Below are 11,688 nucleotides of genomic sequence, written 5' to 3'. Positions count from 1 at the left end.
AACTCTAGTCTAAGGTCCAGCTGGCTCGATGGGAATGGCTTCCCACGCTATGTTGGCCTGTTCGAGGACTCCACTCGAGCTACACTACAACAGCCGAGTGACCCGAGTCCACGTTGTTCTATGTCTACTTCTTCAATAGTTATTGGGTTGCTTGAAATAATGAAAGAAAATTATGTAACTACTAAATAACATTAGTAAGTGCCTTAAAATTGAATTTATATCTCTTTTTAAGCCCATCAATCATCATCATTATCATCAGCCTGCTGCATGCTGCCTGCAGTGGCTGGCCATTATTTTACTCCTCAGTTCCAATAATCATCGGGTAACGGAACGTAATGGCTACCCGACCAATTTGAATCAAACTGTTTATTTTTATTTTGTCTCGTTTTAGCGCCTTATTTATGTTCATTTGTCTCTTTTATTGTATCAACAGGTGTTGTTTTTAATTTGGCGGCCTAGCATTTTGACAGGTATTGCATAAAAAAACAAAAAAGTCAGTTGAATTTGGTCAGCGGTGGGATGTTGACGTTGTTTTTGTTAAAATTCTGTGTCATTTCAAAATGAAAATATACGAATTACCGTACGATATTAACAAGGAATTGTGTAGGTTATTGGACATCGACGATGATTGGAAGAAGTTGGCCGGGGACCACATGCAGTACTATCCATTCGACATAATCGTGAGTACCAATTTTCATTCAGAGAACTAAGTTTGGTTTTCCCCCGATATATTCCGGGGAATTACGTGTTTGTTTTCGTATTAAAGCACGAAAGGTCTTCGATGTGGACAATTTTATCGTCTTTAATGAGCCTATTAGCTGATTCAAAGTTTAGGAACCGGTTTGCTATTTAGGTAATGATGTTTTGTGATTGGATGTTTTTCTTTAACTTTCTACAATAATGGCTCATTTCGTTTGTATTTATTCATCCTGTTAACTTTATCATTAGTTAAAAAGTATTGAAGTTAGGGCTGATCTAGATACTTAAAAATCTTCATTATCATGATAACTATTTGTAAATAAACAATGATATCTGTTTTGTTTACCTAACATAGTACTATATTTACAACATTGGTTCTATGACATTAACTTACCTAAAGAAGGGAACATATATGAATTGAAAGCATCAATGATGGGATAACATTTTTCCATTATTCTAATGTTTAAGAGTTTTTATATTACTGTAAACTTTCATCTAAACCCATTGCCTAATTTTTCCATGAACATACACACATGCTCACAAATTTTTATATTCACATTATTAGTTAGAGTTAGAACATTAACAATTACATTACTCTATTCACCAACCAGTATGTATGTAATAAAAAAAAACTTTCTGCATAGGACATCGAGCAGGAAGCTCGTCGGCAAGTCACATCCCCTACAAACCAGCTATTCATTCGTTGGGGCCAGCTCAACCACAGTGTGGAGGAGCTCTTTGTGCTGCTTCACCGCATGAAGTATGTCACCGCCATGAAGCTGTTGGTGCCTGTGGTGGATGCTCGGTTCCACAAGCTGCTGAGGAAGCACAGCTCTAGCGTGTCACGGGAGAAGGATACCGCTGCTGTGGATGGTAATGTTTTGTTTCTTTAAATTAATTGATAAATTACTAAGACAAACAGAAAGGCTAGCACGAAGCCCATTTAAGATGTGACAAAAGTTTTCCATCACACTCACTCTTGAGGCTGCGACATGAGAGAGAGTGCAATGCAAAACTTTTGACACATCTTAATTGTGCCCTGTGCTAGCCGGGTTCCCTACGAGTCTTCGAAACTCATTTTTTCGAATATGCATACATCGACAACCTTAAATCGAAGCTTTCATAGTGCGATGGCTTGTCGCTTCGAAGGATTTTTTGTTCGACGTATATTAACACCGAACATCTTACTACGGCATATTGTTTCTCCAACGTTTATTTGTCCGATGTAACGATACTTCGAAAAGTTTTATGCAACCGTATAACAGTTACAATTTCTTGTAGATACAACATATAATACAATGAAACAATATATGTTTCGACACTTTTGTAGATACATTTTTCTGTAATAAATTTGAGAGTATTGATATTATGTTCAGCATGTTTTGTTTGAGTTTTCGTTATCGTACCTATCCAAATATGTATTCATACATATACATACATAATTTTTATAAATTTTAAACGTGACTTTTTGATTTTTTATTATTTGATTCTTTGAGATTTTGTTATTGTACTTACATCAATTTCATTGTATATATATGTTGTACCTACAAGAAATTGTAACTGTTAGACGGTTGTATAAAAATTTTCGAAGTATCGTTACATCGAACAAATAAACGTTGGAGAAACAATATGCCGTAGTAAGATGTTGGGTGTTAAGATACGTCGAACAAAAAATCCTTCGAAGCAACAAGCCATCGCACTATGAAAGCTTCGGTTTAAGGTTGTCGATGTATGCATATTCGAAAAAATGAGTTTCGAAGACTCGTAGGGAACCCGTGCTAGCCTAGCCCTTCAGATTGTCCTGCCACTTTTGAAAAGATTTTTTAAGGAGCTTTTAGGTATGGTGCCAGCCCTAAGAAATGCTTTTAATAATTTTGTTTGGATTCAGTAATATAGCAATAACTTTATAAAACCTAATTATGTAATAGATACAATAACTTAAGCAAGTAGCTGGGAAATCCATCTCTTACATTTCCCAACACAAAGTAAATAAAACCAAACAGTAGAAAGTCTGATGTGTGTGGCAATACTATGAGGAAAATCTGCAACGGTTGACATAAGAGTTTAATCTTATTTAAAATTCTAAGATTAGCAGTACAAGGCAGATTGTTGCTTGGCGCACTTGTTTATTATACTGTGTGATGCATAATATTACTCATACACATTCCCTTATCAAACAGTGGAAGCTTGCTTGCGGTACAAATGTGTTCTCTGGCTGTTACAGAAAATGCGAATAAAGCCAAAATGCAGAGGCCTCTGGGCAGCGAAAGCTCCATTCCTCTGCCTGTTATGCTCATTGAAAAGGTACTTATGTCTTTTTCTACATATTTTATCTTGTTTTGTTTTGTATTTGCATATTTAGGTAGGTTGGATAAGCGTTTATATTTATGATGTTGTTGTTTCATGTGAGTATGTCTATTGTTTTAACTTATATGTTGTGAAGTATTAATTTATTATTATTCTTAATTCCGCATTTAAAAATGTCCCTCCATAATGATAATCTGGGCACTATACCTGTGAGTTATATTTCTCGTTACATATCTAGTGCATAACATAAAATAATCTGACCGGCGGCCGGCGATCTGCGTAGATGCTTCAATGGACAAATGCTTACGTAGTTTAATCCGGATATAGAACTTATCATTCTAGATAACTACAACATAATTATATATGGTTGCAGACATTGTAGTAAATTAGGTTTCTGCAAAGAACTTCTGACTAACCAATGGTATGTGAAGCATTGTGAGGGGTATATGTCGAGCAGAAATAGTAGTTAAGTAACTTTGATATAGCAGACGTCCAAGCCAAGTGTTAATTCAATATTTAAAGTTACATATTTCTTATTTTCTTTTATGTTATTTTAGTCGTTAGTTAGAACCAATTTCATTCATTTATAAATATCCATTCAGTGAAGATTTACAGTAAACAATGTTATGTATGACTCATGTAAAGTTAACGCTCATACCTAACTACAGTATCATGTTCGAACTAAAATTCCGCAGTATTGGCGATCCGCAGAGAGCATGGTATAATAATGCAGAGAGTAACTAAATAAGAATACTAGGCAGAGTATCCAGTATTCATTATTAAAGTGCGGTATGAGGGCATGAGGCGCGGGCGGAATGTGTCAAAACCGCTCGCTCGCTATTGGTCTGGTGCGACAAGGCGCTCCGAATCCTCTCTAATCATTCGTTCATAAATGCAACATGTTCATAGAAGGCCGCCATATTGTTTTTCATTCTTGATATAAGTGTTCTGTAGTTTTATATTATATTATTTTATGTCCACAGGGTGAACAGATGCCTACATCTAGTAGCAGAGTTATAAATGCAAATACTCGAACGGACGATTCAAGCACAGATGTAAGTGTTTTAGGAACATAATTATAGCCAAAATTTTATTCAGACAAAAAATGCGAGATCAGCGAGATATACAAATGTCTCAAATTCCAATCAAGGCATTGCAAATAAGCCTGTGTGTGTTAAGATATCATAGTTCCGAAATGGATAGCTATGGATTGGATTTGGAATGCAGGTTTGGTTGATTTAAAAAACTAAAGTATTTTTCTTTACAGAACACATCATCCACGGTAGATCTGAAAGCCACGGCAATGCACGACGAGTTTATCAAAAATGTTTCAGCAATCCCCATGCTTAGTTATGAAGACCTACAGGTATGTGTATCATATTATATTTAGAAAATCAACACCACATAAATTTAACTTGCAAAAATATGACTTTCAGACTAGGAACAATGTACATTAGGCGGTCTTAAAGCTAACTCCGATCTCTTGCAGGCAACTTATGTATGCTTTTACATCATCAGCCAATAATAAAGAAAGAAAGAAAGATAAAACTTTATTTGACAATGACAGCAATCATACTTAATTATACACCATAATATATAACTTACGTATAACTTTGCTGTCCGCCAAAAAGGCCATAATTTATCGATTGTACATGTACATATACTTAATCAAGTGATTTCTGTATTATATTTGCAGGAAGCTACCAACAACTGGAGCGAAGCGAATCTACTCGGTCGAGGCGGCTTTGGACAGGTCTATAAAGGTGAGGTTTCCCTGAGTTTTGTTTTAACCTAAAATAAATTGTTATTCTAGTTGAATGAAATGTATAAACAACATTCTTGGCAAGAAAGAGATATTTACCTCTATACGTATCTCGTATGTAATTTTGTAACATTGCTAATTTCATCCAATACTTAAGTATTAAAAAAAATGTTACCAATAAAACCCAATTTGTTGAAAGGTATACATATGTTTACGTTGTATGCTTGCTCATCTTAAGTACTTACGTACTTACATAAACAATACTGTGTCCAAATTGCTATTCAGTTATTTTACACTTTCTCTCGAATAATGTTTTGTTGGCAATACATTCCAATTCATCTGATGCGTAGACGTAGTTAGTGGTTTAGGTAATCAAACAATGTTTTCTTACCAGTCCTATTAATTTTAGAACTAGTCTTTGCTTTTCGATATGGAGAATGAAATATGTATACCAATTCCGTTGCTATGGATGTTTGTAATTCCAATTATTGTAAGTAAGTAGGTACCTCCTCATAAAAGTTTGCAATGACATCGCTTTATGGCATCTTTTAAAACTTTTTAATACCTTATTTCAGGAGAATGGAAGTTATTACCAATAGCAGTGAAACGCTTACGAGACAACGATGGAAAGAACAGAGAGTTGATCAGAGAAATGTGCCTCAACCAGTACCGACATGACAATATTTTGCCGCTCTACGGATATAGTCTTGGAGGTAATTATTATCTTTTCAGACAGTAGGTATTACTGACAGGGATTTTCAGTGATAGACTAGATGGCTTGAAGGCACAAGGCAGATAAAATCGACTTCGTAAATTATATGTATGTATTGTATATTTACACTTTTGCATGGTGTCAAACTTCACAAACCACCGGTTAAGTCTACTTGACTATGGGCTGTTTCTATATTTCATTACGACCCATTACGTCCCAACTGCTGGGCCACGGGTCTCCTTCCAATGAAAGAAGGGTTTTAGGCCTAGCGAGCTTAGTGTAGGTTGGTGGACGATTTCTATATTTGGCAAGGTACAAATGTGGACTTATAGATTATTTATGGAGCCGGAACAATTATATTATCTGGTTACAATGAATTAGAATTTGGCAATACTGATAAACAAAACAAATAAATTTTGTCTACTTTTGTGAGTTATTAAGTAGTGCAGTAAATTTAAAATTTTCCAAAATTCTTTAAGTATTCTGGCACAATACTAAACCTTATCCCCCTACATTCCAGGTCAAGAGGCGTGTCTAGTGTACCAGCTGATGCTGGGCGGGTCCCTAGAACAAAGGCTTCGACGGAAAACGCACCACCCGCCGCTGAGCTGGAGCCAGCGGTACAACATACTGCTGGGGGTTGCCAGGTAAAATAATATTTATTTAATAACCTATGCCCACTATGGCTAATAACTATGGCTTGGTATTGGTGCAGTTAGGGAAGGGAATATTTTTATAACTTTTCCGAATGGATTTTGAATTTTTGGGTCTACCACCCTAACTCCGTAGCATTAATTGGTTTTACATCATATAAATAATAATATGTTATTTAATAACAATGAAATATAACTTTATATAACTCTACCATTTGATTGTTTGATAACTGTTACATTTATCGATTGTCTAATAAATCAAATGATTGGACCACCATTTTGGAAAGAGTTTATTTTATCAAAGGAAATGGAAACATGCATTTTTAAAATTATATAACTAGCTTTGAGATTCGCTGCCTCAAAGGTTTTCATCAAATAAGACAACTAAGGCAATCTCCTTTAAACTCCGCAGAGGTCTCACATACCTCCACACGATGGCCGGCACACCTCTTATCCATGGAGACATCAAGCCGGCGAACATTCTACTGGACCAGTGTACTATGCCCAAGATTGGAGACTTTGGATTGGCCAGGAAAGGACCTTATGGGGAAGAGAGATCGCATTTGAAAGTTTCTAGGTAAGTAAGAAATGTTTTTAAACTTTAACCCCCTTATTATGAATGTAGACTAAATATTGTTCTGGGTTAAAACCGGTTATAGTCCATAGCTTTCATACGAATCACTAGTCTAGACATTGTTGTTTATCATCATCATGTTTATTATCATCATAAATTAACCTTTCCTATGCCGAACGGCCGCGCACACATGTAACTGCCGTCTGCCGGCGCTTTTTGACAGTAAAGAGCGCCCGCGCGGGAATCACATTTATATGAATATTTGGGTATTATTGTTTGGTACTCAATAATGTATCGATTGTAATTTATTGTTAGATAACTAATGAACGTGTTACAATGAATTTTATTGGTTATAGTTGTTTTATTTGATTTCTATAGGTCTTTGATTACAGATTTTTACTTGAAACTGCACCCATCACAGAAATATACCTCTATTTCAATATAATTTTAGTTTCAATCCAGGTTTTTTTATATTTATTACTTGAAGAGATTATATAGCTATCAACTGATATCAATAAAATATAAACTCTAGAGTAAAAAGATTCATAATTTACATTTTGAAAACTGATTATAATTTGCTTTATTTCAAAAGACTCCATTTTCTGTACATGTGCATGTGTGCGTGACAAGGGCTTGCTCCAGTGCGCCGTGTGACAGATCTGTCCCAAATCAAGGGTGTTCACTTTTGATGAAATAAAACATGAATGATAATATTTTTATAATGTTTCGTATTTTAGCATACTAAATTATAAAAACTTAAAAGTAAGTTACTTACTGAATCATATTTAGTTATTTGTTAACCTACTTTCCACAAATATGATACTATAAATATATACATATATAAATACATATATTTATTTATATAAATAGGACAGGTGATCACCCTCTCAGACTCATCTACACACCGATATAATTCTAAAGAGCCTAAACTTCACGTTCACTAGAGCGAAGATCCTAAAAAATAAAACACGCTGTATAACAACCCAACGCACTTCGTGTACACACACGAGCGGCCGCCATTTTGTTTGCGTATGTGTGTGTGTGAATTTTGGATGCACCTTGATAAATATAGATATTCTCTAATATTTTGGCTATTTATTGAATAAACCGATATAAATATGTATTATCAATAAAATTATCTTTATAAATGAAATAAATAATTTATTGATGTTTTTACATAAAAGACTAGAAAACAGTTTAGAAAGTTACGCACCCTTCAGGCAATAATCCGGTACAATTTTAGATCGATAAAAACTACATTTTTTGTAATTTTTTATTTTATTGATTTATCACTATACCTTCAAAATTGAATAAATAACAAGAAAACATAGTATTTACTTACCTTTTGACGTTTTTTCCATACGAAATCACTATTTTATTACCAACAGTCGCGAGTACAAAGACTGTTCAAGATACCAAAATTTGAATTTCGCGCTACTAGTAAACAAGTGAAGTTTTTGACTCAATGAATGATGTCGATGGTTGTTTCATTCATATAGAATAAATTACAGGTGATTTCATACTCTATTTCGTGCTAATTACTAACTAAAATCACAAAAATCGCGATGAAGTGCTCTTGGGACAGATCTGTCACTAGGCAGACAAGGGGGGTTGGGACAGATCTGGCACACGGCATTCTAGAGGTTAAAACAGAAATTTACGGTAAATTTGGCAAAATAACGCCATCTAACTAAATCATGAACTGTTCAGGTGACTGCCGCCAGATGGCGTTATAATCTGAAACAGCGAACTATAATTAATACATTAGCATTGATTGAGTTCAGGTAATTTCCGCTAGATGGCGTTATAAGCTAAAACAGCTAACATAATAAGCATTGAGTTCAGGTGATTCCCGCTAGATGGCGTTTTTCCACATTTTTTATTTTTACACCATATTTTGTCTACAGGGTCCACGGCACCCGCTACTACTTACCAGCCGAGTACCTCACAGCCCGGTGTCTCTCACCGGCGGTGGACGCCTACTCGTTTGGAGTACTGTCTCTGGAGGCGGTGTCGGCGCGCGGGGCCTGCTCGCGCACCGCCAGCCCCGCGCTGCTGGTGGACCAGGCCAGGGCCGAACCACCAGGCTAGTAGCTAATTAGCCTTTAGATACTAAATCCATACTTCCGAGGCAGCTTTAAGTACCAGGCGACAAAGTGCTGGAACAATATTCCCCCTCCACTGCGCAAGCTTAAGTCCAAGCACCTATTTAAGCTTAAACTCCGCCAGTAGCTGACGTGTATTTAAGCTTGCAGCACTTGTCGCCTTATTGTGTATTTTATTTTAATATTATTTTTATTATTTTATCTTTAATATTATTTTATTTTAATAGGTATTATTTTTATTATTTTATCACACACACACACACACAACACAACACAACACAACACATACACACACACACACACACACACACACACACACACACACACACACACACACACACACACACAATAAACTATCAACACTAATAATAAATAAACGATGTGTCTATGTCTATATATAATAGCTGTATTACCTAACACAAAAAACTTAAAGCATTATTTAATAAGTCGCCGCGACAGTCGTCGAATAATCTTTTGGAAGAAGCCTGTAGATTTCTTCAGATAAGAATTAGAAACCCCGCATTTCTTTAAACCTACACATATAGTCAACACAGGCAATACAAACCAAACCTGCCTTTTCTAAAACTACAGCCAAGCGAAGTGAAGCATTAAATACCAAACGAAATTTACAAATCTCTAGCAAAGTGTGCCTATTTATCTGAAAATGCAAATTCAAACACAGTGTGATAAAGTAAAATTGTGGGCTATAAGCCCGTACTAAACCTTTTTCATTCACCTCACAGAACCTCAATTAACCTTCCACAAATACAGTTTATCTACGGCTCCTAACTAAGCTCAACCTTTTCTTCCACAGAAAACCTAGAAGACCCGATACTGCGGGCGACAAACGACTCAAACCCGCAGCTTTGTGCTGCGATGGTGGCCATAGGCATCGCCTGCACAGAACCGGCCAGGAGACAACGACCTTCCATGCTCACAGTTTACAGGCAAATAGAGGCTCTGCATAGTCTGGTTAATACTAATATGGCTAATCAAGTAGCATAGGTCATAGGGCTACCTATGAAGAAATAAAAATTGGGACTAACTGAAATTGCTGCGAAAATAAATGAGGTGTTACTTCAAAGTACATCCACTTTGAAGTAGTTCGTCGTCAGTACGTCTACTATAGATTGGCAAGTTGCTTGGCGACCCTCCTTGCGGGGTGAAAGACGCGGAGGGGACGAGGTACCCAAGACGACAGCGGGTAGCGGGAGGGTAGCGGGGAAGGGCAACGCGTGCATTGCATGTCATTGTTACGGCAGTCTCGGCCGCGCAGCCGAGGCGGCCACATGTCTTATATAGTCTGTCATAATTTGAGTGCGACCCACATGAGATCATTGATCCCGAGACCATTAGTCTTAGGATGAGTGTTGAGGCCTTTTTAATATTATCATTATATTATTATTAGGTATCTATAATTCGTCAACAAAATAACGTTAAAAACAACAAATCGTATAATGTCTCAATATAGGGGCTTCTTGTAGAACAGCGTACCGGATCAGTCATGCTACGCGGCTAAAGGTTGGTACTGCGCAGTCAGATACGAAAAAGTAAACAACAAAGACGAAGAGTCCATATGACAGTGCGTCAGTTGTCAGTTCTTGTAACTAGGAAAGCAACCAAAATTTATGTGATTTAATGAAAGTAATTAATGAGCAAAACACGGAGAAAAATTACAAAAAGGATGAAATTTTGAAAGAAAATGGTCATATCGTGCTTCGCCTACCGCCATACCACCCGGAATTAAATCCTATTGAACTTGTGTGGCGGTACGTGAAAGGCGAGCTCGCAAGAACGTCGATTGACTCTAACTTAGATAAAGAGATAAAAGACTTACAGTTGCTTTTCTCTAATTATTCGCCTAAAAAGTGGAGAAATTGTGACGACCATGTCATAAAAAATTAAGACGAATATTATAAATCTGATAGAGTATTTGACGATGTATTGGACAGGTATGTTATTGTTTATTTATAATTTATTGTAAATTAAACATAAATTGGTTTTTGTCTTAGATTTATAATTGAAGTTTATGAAAACGATGATGAAGATGAGGATGACGACGACGATGAACAAGTTCAAACAGAGAGTGAACATGAAAGTGACATGGAAATTGATTTATAAAATAAAACACTTTTACATAAATAAATTCAAATTGGTAGATATTCTGAAGGTAAACATCAAAATTTTAATGCTGTCAAACTATAAATTTTAAGCTAAATATGACATTTACGGGAACACTCATAGAATAAAATTTTACTTACGTCAGAAATAGTTACAAGCTATCGCGAGATTAATCCGGGCACACTTTTCTACGTGTGTAGCATGTCGTGCTACCTCGCCCCCGCCACTTCTTTCACCCCGCAAGGAGGGTCGCCAAGTAACTTGCCGCATTATAACTACTTTTTCGAAAACTATAAAAGTTTACGTTATCGTAAACAAGGTGAGCGTCTGGCGGAAATGATTATTAAACTTTGACAGAAGAAAGCCTTTTTTCGGTTTCGTTAACTACTACTACTAGAGACCCACCAATGCAAAAGTATTGTGGATTGCTGGACAGCTAGTAGATAGGGCCACAACTTCGGTTAACTATTAATATAATTGAGAAAGTATTATGTTGAGAAAATGGCACCGAGGTCTGTTGTGTATGATGTATATTTATATTATTTATACGTTTCAAGTCAATACCTACTTATCAATTTAACGCTGTGTTAATAATGTCTTCCATTGTACATAGGTAATATTATGTTATTGTTAGAATCAAAATGATACATCAAATACTTTAATATAAGTAATATTATTGTAAAATGCAAAATGTCTCAAATAAATCGTCTGTTTTCTAAAAATGCTTTTTTGATTATTTAAAAACAAATAGGTAC

At 35.9% G+C, this 11,688-nt stretch overlaps 1 protein-coding gene across 1 annotated transcript; it reads left to right on the top strand.

Moving 5' to 3' along the window:
• The first annotated feature begins 480 nt into the window (after nucleotides 1–480).
• On the top strand, nucleotides 481–11,655 carry LOC105390192 (serine/threonine-protein kinase pelle). The gene is made up of 12 exons (XM_038111649.2): nucleotides 481–680; nucleotides 1,344–1,572; nucleotides 2,924–3,003; nucleotides 3,990–4,061; nucleotides 4,274–4,372; nucleotides 4,703–4,769; nucleotides 5,344–5,481; nucleotides 6,001–6,127; nucleotides 6,546–6,710; nucleotides 8,615–8,793; nucleotides 9,627–9,937; nucleotides 11,207–11,655. The coding sequence occupies exons 1-11, from the start codon at nucleotides 561–563 to the stop codon at nucleotides 9,815–9,817; spliced, it is 1,467 nt and encodes a 488-aa protein (XP_037967577.2). The 5' UTR covers nucleotides 481–560; the 3' UTR covers nucleotides 9,818–9,937; nucleotides 11,207–11,655.
• Nucleotides 11,656–11,688: the final 33 nt, after the last annotated feature.

Source organism: Plutella xylostella, chromosome 26, assembly GCF_932276165.1.
Source record: "Plutella xylostella chromosome 26, ilPluXylo3.1, whole genome shotgun sequence".
Lineage (NCBI taxonomy): Eukaryota > Metazoa > Arthropoda > Insecta > Lepidoptera > Plutellidae > Plutella > Plutella xylostella.
The sequence above is the reverse complement of the archived record's forward strand: the minus strand, read 5'-3'. Positions and strand labels throughout refer to the sequence as shown.